Source organism: Lagenorhynchus albirostris, chromosome 3, assembly GCF_949774975.1.
Source record: "Lagenorhynchus albirostris chromosome 3, mLagAlb1.1, whole genome shotgun sequence".
NCBI lineage: Eukaryota > Metazoa > Chordata > Mammalia > Artiodactyla > Delphinidae > Lagenorhynchus > Lagenorhynchus albirostris.
Window position 1 is genome coordinate 132,807,570 of NC_083097.1, and position 14,146 is coordinate 132,821,715.

The following is a 14,146-nucleotide window of genomic DNA, read 5'->3' on the forward strand; positions in this document are numbered from 1 at the left end:
AAACCCGTGTCTCCTGCATCGGCAGGTGGACTCTCAACCACTGCGCCACCAGGGAAGCCCAATAGCATTATTATTAATTAGCAATAATGGTAGTAAAGATAAAGGTATAGTTTCTGTCTTCTAAGGACATACTTTTCAGAGTTTCTTTTCAAAATGTTCTTTAAACTATCAGATGATTTGTACATTAACAGCTAAATCCCATAAGTCTTGTCATGAGTAAGGAAGATAAATTTCCTATGATTTTATCTATTTATTATATAAGGAAACATTTCCTGCCCAAAAGTCTACTTGACTACATGATTTTTCCATTCAAAAATACAGTATGTATTTTCCATGTGATTCTCTGCTAGCAACTAACAGCTACCAATCAAGAGAAGCCATTATATTGAGAAGCCTTTACTGATACAGTGAAAAAAACAAACATGGAATTCAAAATCGGACAGCAAATCTAAGTTTGACTACTGGCTCTGCCATTTACTAGTTGTGTGACCTTAACAAAGCTATTTAACAGCTGATCAGTTTCTTTATCTGAAAAAGTAAAGGGATTACTATGCCTAAAACAAAGGATTGTTGTGAGAATTATAGATAAAAATGCCAAGTTCTCAAAATGCTAAAAAGAAAAAAACAATAACAACTAGAGTGAGATTGTGGTACACAACCTGTTCTAGATGCCTCTTTTTCTCCTTTAATGTGAGTAAATACTGTCTAAGTCTTTCCTTTATTACAAAATGAATTATGTAACAAAGATAAAATTTCCGCAGTTTTAGTTTGTGGACCTCGAGGTTCTAACTAAGGCTGATCTTCTCAAACCTACTCACTTATTAAATTCCAGCTATGTCCTAGCACTCTTCTTATAACTAAAAAAAAACACTGTAAAATTCTCTAAAATTCCTGCAACATCTCAGATCCTAGGAAATAGCAATGAGAAGAGATTATCAACCCCTGTCCTTAGGAGTCTCTTGAAGTTTGATTTCTTGAACTAAAAGACTTCTGAAAGCTATTAAAGAAGAGCCTATTGCGAAAAACAAAACAACAAATAGCAAAATCTCCCTTTCTCCTGATCTGATCCCCTAGTTCCACTTTCTTCCAGTTCTGGGCTAAGGACTTGAAAGCAAGCAATCCCATTATGAATTGAAGCAACATAATATATACCTCAAAAGTTCTTTGAGGCCTTGGTACCCAAGTGGGGAGTAGTTTTACTTTCTAAGTAAGTAACCATAAAAGATTGTGTTAAACACGTAACACTCCATTCTCAACAGAAACCATCTCTGTCTACACACTTAACAGCAACTGAAAAGTAGAGGTTAATGCCACTTTATTAGAATGCTTGCAAAGAAGTTAAATTCTATCACTCCAAAATGAAAAGTTACAAATTTGTTTTCCCTAGATACTTCCCTGAGAAAATAAATTCCTTTACTGGTAATTTACGTAAGAAACGTTTTGGTTTGTTAAAAAGGGCACTGAGAGGGTATATAACTTCAGACAAGTCATTTAACCTCTTAGATCAAGTGCTCTCTATATCCCTGCTACTCAAAGTGTGGTCCACAATCAGCAGAACTGACATCACTTGGGAGCTTGTTAGACATGCAGAATATTACGCTTACTATAACTCAGTATAGGAAACTACTATACCCCAGACCTGCTGACTCAAGAGTCTTCATTTTAACAAGATCACATGTGGTTTATATATATATATGAAAGTTTCAGAACCACACCTCTATACAATCAGGGGGTTTGACTAAATGATCTTAAATTAAGGTCACATATAACTGATTATTTTTTCAAGAGAAAAATCAGATCTGACAACACTGGTGCCTGTATTCTCATGCGGCAACAGTAGGCTGGAACTGAGTAGCAGCTGCCTCATAAGATGGGGCATGCACTCTCCTTGGCTTCCCCAGTCCTCATCTGGCCCCTCCATGTATTTATATTAACTGCTTGCCCCCTATTTAGCCACTAATCTAAATTATATAGATCCCAAGCAGTAATGAGGAAGTTCCTTTTTCAGTAAATAAGAGAGGCCTTCAGAGGTAAAAATTCATTAGCTATAAGTAGTTTTACGTGAAAGGAAATAAATTGTTCATTTACCTTGATGGGAAGTAGTGAGGTCCAGGTAGGAAGTAAGGGTGATGAAAAGCGAATCGCGGTGGCGTCCCAAATAATGTGGCTGCATGGCCAAGGGGAGGGGGCTGGCAGACATGTGAGTGTGGAATAGGAGGAGCTTGGGGGATTGGAGCACTTCTGGGACAAGTGGAGATGCTGGGATACTCCTCGGGAGGCTGGATGGTAGAGGCTGCAAATCTGGCATGGGCAGTACTTGCACTAGTTGGAATCCTGCTGGTGCTCTCCAGAAAGACAGGAGTGGGTCTCTTCACAGAGTGACTGGCTCCAGAATGCAGCTGATGAGTGTCCGTTTCGGAGGGCCCAGCAAAGCACTGGGGTAGGAGTGGTGGACAGAGGGGCAAACTTGGAGCCTGGACAGCCACCTGGGCAGTACTGGAGATGCTTGGCTGGAAAACTGTGATGGGGCTTGGGCGCTGGACTGCAGGCGTGGGCAGCGGGATGGCAGGTGGAGCTTCATCTTTGGAAATAAAAATAGCATGGGTCAGGCATGAACTGAGTCACTCCATATTTTTCTTTTTTCAGCAGAACTTAATAAACTATACAACCAGAAGCCTTCACTAACCACCTTACCTAAGAACATCACCACTCTATTTTACCATCTTGAACAAACTGAAGCCGTCTTGTTCATTTATTTTACATTCTTGTCTCTCTTTCCCACCTAGATTTTAAGTGCCATAAGAGGAGAGACCTTTTCTGTTTTGCTCACTACTGTATCCCCAGGCCTCAAAATTCTGCCTGGCACAGAATAGGCCCTTAAAAAATATTTTTTGGATTAATAAATAAATGAATAAAATGATTGAGTGAAAGACAAATACACACAAATGCTGGCACATATATAAAAATGTTTCTAAAAGAAATAATATGAAACTACTGATAGTGGTTACTTTTAAAAGGTGGTCATCTGGAAGAGGAGACAGGGCCGTGGGACGCCAGACTTTCATTTTATACCTATTGGTACTATTTGAACTTTCTATTCTCTAAATATATCAGTTTTATTTTACATATTAATAGAGGTTTCATCCTAGTGGTATGGGTCATTTTTCTTTTATTTTGTATACTTCTCTATATTAAACTAAATTATAATTGACATTTAATTTTTTAATTGGAAACAACTAAAGAAACAATCAGTAAAATTATTTTGCTTTATTGCATTCAATATGAATACATAAGGAAATTCCCAAGTGAGACTAAGACTTGCCATAGGTCAGCAATTTGTGACAGATAAGAAAGGAATATTATCGCAGCAGGGCATGCTGGATATAGCAGAATTTTTAGAGGCAAGTGAAATAATCATGTATTTGATCTTTTTGATCCTGAAGAAGAGAGGACTGCTGACCGAGTTGCTGAGTTATCCAAATGACACACTTAGCCTAAATTTAACTCAAGTTTTCCACAGAACTACAGAGAGAAGCCAAAGCAATAGATTCATGATCTAGTTTATTTCCATGCAGTTAGGTCCCTATTAATATAGAAGATGCAGTCCAAGAACAGACCCTGTGGTTAGAAATGTTTCTGTCAGAGGCCAAAAGGATTGTGAATCTTCTCTCAGCCTTGGCCAGATAACACCTTCCTCTCCTTCCTTCTCTCCAGATAAGTCAAATAACTACCCCTCCTCCCCTTTAAACCTGGAGGTAGGGAATTAAGGGGTATATCTGTTTCAAGTTGGACTCTGACCCAGTGAAGTAGAGGCAACACAGGGGCAGGGTGTAGATGAAGCAGTACTGATTCTCAGTTAATGGGGTTACATGGACTAGCCCTCCAATCTGTGAGGCACAGGCCTTAGGCCTTTCCTGATTAATCAAACATAATTTCCCTCTTCAGGTTCCCTCAGAACCTATAAATCTATCAAACATCACAAAATAGTGTAAATTTGCAGGTCTGCCACCCTTACCACAATCACAAAACTGGGAGCTCAAGAGCAGGAACAGTTTAATTCATGTTTGTATCCCCATTACCTGGCACAGAACTTGGTTAATAATAGTTAAGAAAGGTATGACTAGATGAAAGAAAAAACAAACTAACAAATAAACCTATAGCTGACAGAACCTCTACCATTCATCTGGTATAAGGAAAATCTCCTCCTCTATGCAACTATGAAGCCAGGCTGACCTGTAAAATCTCTCAGTTTTATTCACTGAATTATCACTGCACTCAAGACATCTGCTCCTAAAATCTACTCTGATGCAGATTTCTTTTCCCTGTACAGTACAAGAGGCTCTTAGTCCTCAGAAAAGAAGTATGGTCATTTTAGGCAAAGGAAACACAAATTATAGGAGCCATAGAGAACAATGATATTATTTCAGTTATTGAAGAAGGAAGGGGCTCATCCTTTAGCTGATACAAATGTTCTTTTCTACCAAAGATATTTTTATAAAATAAGGGGTACCGGTGAGGCATGAGGTGATAAAATCATGCATCTATTTAACTAAACAAATATTCACTAAGCAACTAACATGTGTCAAGCACCATTTTGGCCTGAGGTAAAAAATCAGATAAATCGGGTGCATAGAGAGTTATGTGGTAGTATAATGAAGATGTCCTAAATGTCAAAATTCATGTTGCTAAACAAGAGGTTAAAGTCTGCAACACCTAGTCATCACTGATAAACTGTCAGTGAATAGGGAAGACTTGTGGAACGGGCAGAGATCTAATGTATCACGCTGTAGATAAAGTATGGAAAAGACCAGCCAGTCACCTGGTTTCTCTCCTTCTAGCATACAGCTAGGTTACATTTCTCAGCCTCCCTTGCAGTTAGGAGTGGTCCTGTGGCTCAGGCTGACCAATGGAATGTAAGAAGAAGTGATATGCACCACTTCTGAAACTGGCCCATAAAAAACTCTCATACATGATCCTCCATGCTCTTTTCCCTTCCGCAGGTCATGCACACTTGGATGCTACATATCAAAGATGGAAGAGCCATAGGTTAGAAGAAAACTGTGTCCATGAATCCCTTGGAAGAAAGCCAGAAATACTTATTTTGCACTTTACATGCATAAAAAAGTAAACCATGATTCTGTTTAAACCGTTATGTTTAGATGAGTGTTGAAGCAGCTAGCATTATCTAATTGTTACATGAGGTACAGAGCAGAATTTTAGATCTATAGTACAATATGAGAAGAAAAGAAAAAATTTAAAGTTATTAATAACTTTCAACAATTCTGGCAAATCTCTCCCACCCACTCCTAAAGAGGAAGACTCTACTGCCTGTGTTGAATGGATGAAGGATGCAACCAGGCTTTTGTTGTGTGACTGGGATAAACAGGAAGGAGTAGAGAATGGCATAAACTGAGGACAGACCAAATTTCTCTACAAGAAAAAGTTGTATAGAGGTAGAAAGAAGAACAGGAGGACGAGCATATGGCTGAGGAGAGAGAAACAGAGGCAGAGAGAGGAGGGGAGGACAGAGAGAAATAGAGTAAGAGCAGAGACATAGAGACAGAGATGGGAAATGGAGACTTGGGAAGAACAGTTAGACAACTGCTAAGAAAGATGGGACTTTGGGGACAGAAATGGTAATGAGGAACCTAAGAAGACTTACTATAGTTTGAACCATAAGATTCCATCTTCCTTGCCTCATAAGAAAACCTACAATAATGAGCTACATCACTTTTCAAGGAATTTTCAAGCCATATCTTTGTTTCTTATGGATATAAAACTTTGCTAGGGGACTTCCCTGGTGGCGCAGTGGTTGAGAGTCCACCTGCCGATGCAGGGGACATGGGTTCGTGCTCCGGTGCGGGAAGATCCCACATGCCGCGGTGCGGCTGGGCCCGTGAGCCATGACCGCTGAGCCTGCGCGTCCGGAGCCTGTGCTCCGCAACGGGAGAGGCCACAACAGTGAGAGGCCCGCGTACCGCAAAAAAAAAAAAAAAAAACTTTGCTAGAACTGATCTTAAGTCAGGGACAAGACCAGATTTTTTTGCATTATAATAACAGTATCAGAACATTGGAGGGTTTTTTTTGTTCTGTTTCTGTTAAATAAGAACAGATGGGTAAACCAAAATCACATCACATGTTTACTACCAAAAAATTAAAATAGTAGTAAACATTTTTAAAGTAAAAATTTAGAGAAAATGTATGAATTCAGAAGAATGAAAGATGTCAACTGAGTTTGGATGTAATAAGGAAAACCCATTTCAGGTTTGAGAAATAAAATGTAGAAAATGAAATAATCTCACCAGAAAATTCCTAAATATATAAAACTGACATTTAAAAGCCAGGCTAAAATAAATATAGCTTCTACCAAACTTCCAGAATCCTTTAAAATAAATTTGACCACTTAATGTAAAATGAAAATGCTGGCATAACTGGCATCAAAGACATATGATAAAAGAAAGTATCTAAAAAGTATTCTGGACTATCTGGCTGTAAGTACTTTCAGAAACTAGAAACAGGAGACAAGCTCACAAGATCAAAATATCACAAGATCTTAGGTAGCATTCACTGAAGAACTTTAGAGAAACTCAAAGTTAGAGCTGAGAAAATATTAGATGAAGTAAATACAAATGGTCTCTCTGCCAAAAATGCTATGCCAGAGCATTTTCCAAGTTATTGGAAGTAGTGAACTTGTTATTGGAAGTAGTGAACTTGAGAACTATAGTTTGGTAAGTCTATTTTCTACACTTAAAAAGCTGATGAAATCTATACAATGTATTAGTGTATAAAGGTTGCTAGGAAAAAAGAGAGCAAATTTTTTCTGATAAGAGATAAATTATACCTCACTCCTCACTAACTTGATATCTTTCTTCCATGGGAATAAACAAAACAAGTTTGAAAAACACAATTACCATGACTTTATGTTTAGAATATAATATAAAATTAATTGAAAGAAACAAAAAAAGGGGTGGTGTAAAAATTTGTATACAAATTTGTATTTGTAGGTAATAAGCGATTAAAAGTAGATTCTCTTAGGGATTTGTGCTATAATTTGTTCTTATTTAACAATTTTATAAATGATTTAGAATATAAAATATATAGTGAAATTTCCAAATTTGCAACTGATAACAACTCCTCCAAGTAATATAATGCCACATTGATGAGTACAAACTAAAAGAACATATTTCAAAAGTTGTATGATTGGGCAGCAGAGTAGCCAATAAATCTCATCATAACTATTATATAACTATTAAATATATATATATATCATAATTATTATACATATAACTTTATATATCTGGGAAAATAATTCCCAAATTTTATACTTAAAAGATAATGATTTTTTTAATCATTTGAGATCCAATTAAATCTTTACTGACACTACATATTACTAGAAATAAGAGAAATTTAAAAAGAAAAGAGCAAACAAAAGATCATTTTCCTTAGATTTGATTACTTTGTATATGGCTCTGAAATGCTTCCTACAATTCTGCTTCTCATACTTAAATAAAACATCATGGATGCGAGAGCTCTACCACTTTCTATCTCCCCAAATCTTTGCTCAGAATTGCATAAAATTAATATATTGTATAAAACTGTCAGCTGTCTCAAGTAAGAACACTGATAAATATATTTCTGGGGAGAGAAAACATACAGCATTTAACTGTGGATAGAATGACATGGAAGAGGGGTCTTAGAAAAAGGGGTAAAAAGAAGAAACAGATGATAAAAGTGTAAATCATAAATAACAGATAAAACAAGGTAAGTTTTTAAAAAAAGCACAATTAAGCCTAGATTGAAATACAGGATTAAAAGAGATACTACCAAATAGCAAAGGGTGAAAGTGCCTGCCTGTTCTGGGAGAGGACAGGGTGATAGGATCAGCTTTCTTTGCCTTGAGCCTAGATACCCTGAAAGTGGCTTTGTTGGTATCCATTGCTACAATGATACACAGGAAAAAACCTGAAAATGTCTAAGATCCTAATAAGTTAATTTTCAAGATATCTAAACCTCTCATCACATAGATATGAGGAGGCAGAAACTGGAAAGAACAGTAGTTTCAGGACAAGTGATAGCAAGTAGTGAACGTACAAAGCTCTGCCTAAGAGATGACTAAAATAGGCTCTGGAAGAACAAACTAATGATGGATAGACCTATAACAAGTTCTTAAGATACTAGATTCTCAATTTTGGGTTCTTAAAAGCAAAAGACAGGAATGTTGTGAAGAACTGATAACAGAGGAGAAATTTAGGGAAAGACAACGTAATGAACGAAATATTTGGTAGAAGATAACTTCCATTACTTTTCTAGGGCAGCAAAAAAAAAAAAATGGTCTTAAGAGATCAGTCACTACTACTATATTCCAGGACAGGATGCCTCATACCCCATCAGCAAGGCATTCTTTTATGCTAATAGTAAAAACATATTCCTATTTCCTATTGAATTACCTCAGTCATTTCCTGCATTATCTGCATAATCTATGGACTCATCCTGATTTGCTTAAAAGGTCTGACACAGAATATTTGCTACTCTAGCAAACCAAGGGTTTTGATGTCTACTGAAATCTTTCTTTCCCTGATTTAATGTTTTCACTCTATTTTTGATTTTTTCTTAACATTGTTGTCCTAAACTCTTAAGCTAACAGAAACAAAATTTCAAGTTAAGAGGTAAAATGATCACACAGCCATTAAAAAATTTGTAATCTACAATAAAATCAACTCACCAACTGAATGAGTGATGGGGTTCTGTAGGCTGGGAATTACCACAGAGTAGGTAGGTGAGCAATAAGGATAAACTGTTGTTGAATTTGTAGAGATGATATTCTGTGTGGTACCAGAAAGTACATTGGAAACGCTTAGAGGGAAGCGTTTTCGCTTCCCTGGACGAGGCTGATAAATCCAACCTAGAGAAGATAAACTATTTTTAATTTGAACATATAGATCCTATTTAGCCTTTAAATAGTTCTTTGCACATTAAAAGTCCAAAACACTTCTAAGTCTTCATTGTCTAAAGTATCTTTTCCAGCTCTATGATACCATTTCTGTGCATTTTAGCATATATATCCATATGGCTCCTAAGTAGTGGCCAATGTTGTAACCCATAATACAAAGGAAGAGGAAGGGCAAATGTCTTTTATCCAAAGACACATAATGAATTTATAGTAAAATCAACATTAAAGGCACTGAGTTTGAATCCCAAAGCTTTTCCTCTACCCATAAAACAATGCCCCAGTAAGATACTATTTGTCTCCTCCTGTTTCCTCACTTTCTATGACACAATTATCTATATCTTACGATGAAGTGGTTACTAATGACCAGTCACTATTTTTATGCCTTCTTCAGAAAGAGTCACTCTCTTAGACTTGGCAGTCTCCAAGTCCACAAACCACCCAATTTCCTTCCAAACTCAGAAAAGTGGAGTTAGGGCAGTTGTAGCCACTGCATAACCAAGAGAATCACTGGTTCCCTGTAACCACTGCTCTGATGATTCCCCCCTAGAACCTTTCTCCTATTACTTTAGAAAAATAGTTATTCTTTTCCCACCATGCACAATATGTTGGCCATACACTGTGCTTTTACCAAGCTTAATATCAATTTCCTCACTGCTGGGGAGAGAATCAGAATTTATTTCAAACTACATCATGATGAGGATAAATTTATCAATCAGAAGGCAGCACTATATTCTGATAATCATATAATATTAAAATGGAGCATGGTGTTAATGCCTGTAGCATGCGCTGCATATTTTCTCTGTTGCTCTGATCTGAACTTCATTTTCTAGCATATTTGAAAAATTATAGCCTAGAACTCTGGAGCTTTACCTTCATTACGTTTATATTTATATATTTAATCAAAACGACAGTAAAACTGTTTGTCCTCAGGTTTGCATTAGTTGGCAAATATGAGACCAGATATCCCTCTACTTTGTGCTGTTTAAGGAAACTTATGCCCAGTATCAATTAAATCATTACTGTAATATTAGCCAGTATTTTCTCTATTGTACATATCAGATTAGAAAAAAATTACATTTTTGTATTTCAGTCTCAAACTAACCTATTCTTTACCTAAATAAATTTAAAGAAATTAGAAAGAGGCTTTGTTCATTTCATTTGATTACCAGGAAATTCCTCTCTGTGCTTTTCTTTAATCTTTTGTGCTTCATCATAATAGGGTTTCTTTTGTTCTTCACTAAGTTTGTTCCACTCTAACCCGAGCTGGACACTGATTTCTGCATTGTTGGCTGCTGGGTTAGCTTTGGCTAGTGCTGGCCGGTGGATCCTTGCCCAAACCATAAATGCATTCATGGGTCGCTTCACATGACCATTTCTGTCCTTACTGAAGGGAGTGTCTGGTATTCCTACATGACAAAAATTAAGAGACTAAATTAATGTGCCACACACACACACAATTTTAAAGTGAAGTGCACTTCCACCTATATTTACTTTTTAAATATCTGGAGAAAATATACACTTCAATATAGCCAAGGAACTGCCAGTGTTCCAGAATTCCTCATAACCCCTGAACTCTGCATTCTAAACTGTGGCTTAGAAAGACTCTTCTCTTCCTCAAAAAGAATAATATTGTTGAAGATACTGTGGAAGTAATAATGTTGAAGACACAGTAAACTGCTGGCTTACTACTTCTTTGAGCTATATTAATATCTCTAACAATAATTAACATTTAGTTTATTTCCCATTAAAATATTCTAGTACTGGGGGACAGGAATTAGGACTTATTAATGACTATAATCCCAGCGCTAGGTGGGTGTACCCTAAATGTTTAAAGGAATTCATTTACATGCCACTGGAGTGCCCATTCAAGCAAAAATACTTATAATATTAATATACTATATTATTTATATTTTGTTATGAAGGTGAAGCACCTGCCAAGGTGGGTCACTAACACTAGTTCCATGTCCCAGGAGAAAAAATAAGAGGAAAATAAGAAAGGTGACTTTTTGAAAATCACAGAGACAGCTGAAATTACAATAAAGGAAGTTGTTTAAATTCACATCTCTTACATAATTCATCAAAAACCACTGCCTATACACTTCATATACTGTTTCTCTTTATTTTAGGGTTACTTGATATATAAAATTTTAAAATGCACAAAGGATGAAATAAGTATTATAAAGAAAGCTTCCCCTTTCTCTCCTTTAGAAAATGAAAACAAAGTTTAAAAATTACTGACGATAAAAAGCAAGAGTATGGGGTACAGATGAACTTATTTGCAAAGCAGAAATAGAGACACAGATGTAGAGAGAACAAACATACGGGTACCACGGGGGGGAAGGGGAGGGTGGGATGAATTGGGAGATTGGGATTGACATATACACACTACTATGTGTAAAATAGATAACTGATGAGAATCTACTGTATAGCACAGGGAACTCTACTCAATGCTCTGTGGTGACCTAAATAGGAAGGAAATCCAAAAAAGGGGATATATGTATACGTATAGCTGATTCACTTTGTTGTACAGCAGAAACTAACACAATATTGTAAAGCAACTATACTCTAATAAAATTTTAGAAAAAAAAAGCAAGAGGGTGGGGTGGGGAGGAAGAATCAGTAAAGAAAATAAAACAATGAAGATAAAAGTCAATGAAGATATGAACTGAAGATTAATATGACTTTCCATTGACATTTACTGCCATAGTATTCTGTCTGAATTACATCTTAAAATAAGAATTTTCTAGCTATATATTTGGAAATAACGGATAGAAATAAAATATCTACTTGTAATTGTTACTACTGTAACTGTGGTCATTTCTTTGAAAACAACTTATTCTACAGTGTTTTCATTTTCTATATTTCTGTAAGTCCTTAGCTTTTAGAATACCATTACAATTAATTATGTACTGTTCTCGCCTAGAAAATGTTTACTCCTCATTTTTAAAGAAGATAAATCACCTCTATATCCAGTATAAACTTTCCTGTTTATTTTTTCATTAAACACTATTTTTTCTTGTTTCTTGATACATGTAAAAATACTGAGCTACTATAATACAATATTTTAAAATGTTGATTATCTGTAGCATATAAACTGAGGGCTTTGTGTTATCTAGCAAGAATATTTCTATTTTTGTGTATAAACATTAGTCACATCTAAATCTCATCCTCCACTGGGCCTTAAACAAAATAATTATTTTTAATGTTTGGGAATCCTGAACGTGTTAGCGTATTTTACTGGTATATGTACAAGTCAGAAGTGATCTTTGCAGACTTTGCCCTGAACCCATGATTTTATTTTTCTAGTTTATGCTTCTCAACAGCTGACATGTCAGCTACGGGGCAACAGCTGACATGTCAGCTACGGGGCAACAGCCGAAGTTTAAAAAACCAGATTGTTTCCCCTGCCGTCTAATACCTGCATCTGAGGGAAGCACGGTGAGTGGGACATCTTTGGTTTCAATTTTTACAGAAGGCTCCAGTAAGGACTGCATTTTAATAGGCACTGGTGTCAAGGGGACCTTGGTCAATCCTATCAGCTCTGAAGGTGGAGGTCCCTGAAACTGGATCCGGGCTCCAGGGGGCACGGTAGGAAGAGTCAAAGGGATCCTGAGGTCTTGCTGGTGCGGCCCAAAGGCAATGGACGGCTGGGTCAGGATGACATCCTTGCTGCCATGGACCAGGCCACTGGACGCGGGCTCTGTGCCGAGCCTGGAGTCCTCGCGGAGTCTCTCAGGCTCCTCCGTTTTGATGACTCCTTCGCTGATAGCCGCCAGGCTTTTGCCTTCCCCTCCTTTCGCCGCCGTGTAGCTCATGACCTCCTCCTCTTCCTCCATCTTGCCCTTCTCGTCCCCTCGGGGGCTGTCGATGGCCGGCCCGGGGCCTCCTGCCTTCGCCGCCTTGGAGGCCTTAGGGCCCGCCTTGACGGCCCTCCGAGGTCCCACTGACGGATCCAAGCTGGGGTCCAGCTCCTGCTTCTCTGCCTTAACGTGCACCGGCAGGGGCTGCCCCAGGTGCAACTGAGGCCTGCAGGGGGAGCCCTCGGGCGGCGGCGGCGGCGGCAGCAGTAGCAGCTCGGGCCTCAGCTGCAGCAGCCGCGCCTGCGCGGGAGAGGCGGCTGCGCCTTCCTCCCGGGCCTGAAGCAGTGGTGGCCCAGGCGGCAGCAGTAACACCTGCTCCGGGTTCACCTGCAGTACCCGCCGTGCCGCGGGCTGTACGCCCGACGCCGGAGCCTCCCCGCACGACGAGCCTAACGTCACAATGGCGGCCGCGCACGGGGCGAGCGGCGACGCAGAGGGCTCCGCGGCCGCTGCCCGAAAGAAGGCGCCCTCGACAGCCACAGGGGGCGGAGCGGGGCGCAGCGGGCGCGGCGGGGTCGCCCGCGGCAGTTGGCGCGGCTGAGGCGGCGGCTCCGGCCTGGCTCTCTCCATGGGGGGAGGGGGACGCCCCGGCCTACTCCCGGCCCGGATTGTAAGCTCAGCCGTTTGTTGGCGACCTTCTCCCCTCCCCCTTTCAGTTAAGACCCTTCCACGGCCTTTGCTACCCAGAACCCTACGCGGTTCAAAAAGCAGCCCTTGGTCTTGGCCTCGCCCAACCACAAGTGTCTTGGTACCCCCCCACCCGCGGTCCGCCAATCACAGCACGTTCTCCGGCTCCTCCCGCCCTCCACGCACCCCTGGTACCGAGCCCTCGAATCGCCCGCTACGGCCGGGCCGCGGCACGTGCTGCCCATTTTCCCCATGTGACTCTCCCTCTCTTCCGGTGTTCTCTTCAGTCCGTTGTCCTTAGTTACCTCTCCCCAGTCCGGAGCGCCCGACAATGGCGTTGCCCAGGAAACAGAGCGGTTCCACGCCACTGACCTCCTGGAGATAAAGCCGTGTGAGTTCTGCACAAGAGCTGGACATACCTGCCTTGTACACGCGGTTTGCAATTCCAGAATACCTCGTGGGCCCTGACTCTCACCGGGGTCTTTGGATTTGTGCCAAGGGAAAAGAAGGCAAATTTTGCAACTTCTCAATAATCCCCTTAGCTGATCTTGCTGGGAAGAGTGTTCGACTTGGCCATTACTGTGCTAGTTAAACTTTATATTTATCACCACTCTTGTGGGCCCTGCTTGCAAAATACATCCCAAATTCATCCACCTCTTTCGGTTTCTCCCACCATTACTCTGTTCTGCTCTTACATCTGGATACTGCT

At 39.5% G+C, this 14,146-nt stretch overlaps 1 protein-coding gene across 2 annotated transcripts in view; it reads right to left on the reverse strand.

Moving 5' to 3' along the window:
- Positions 1-13,380, reverse strand: part of SOX30 (SRY-box transcription factor 30) — a 32,775-nt gene extending 19,395 nt beyond the window's left edge. Inside the window, exons 1-4 of one of the 2 annotated variants that reach the window (XM_060144123.1) lie at positions 12,369-13,380; positions 10,117-10,356; positions 8,723-8,902; positions 2,089-2,581 (exon numbers count right to left, since the gene is read on the reverse strand). In XM_060144123.1, the coding sequence (XP_060000106.1) occupies positions 2,089-2,581; positions 8,723-8,902; positions 10,117-10,356; positions 12,369-13,380 (1,925 nt within the window). The remainder of the gene's footprint in view (positions 1-2,088; positions 2,582-8,722; positions 8,903-10,116; positions 10,357-12,368) is intronic. The other variant, XM_060144124.1, reaches the window with a different exon arrangement.
- Positions 13,381-14,146: the final 766 nt, after the last annotated feature.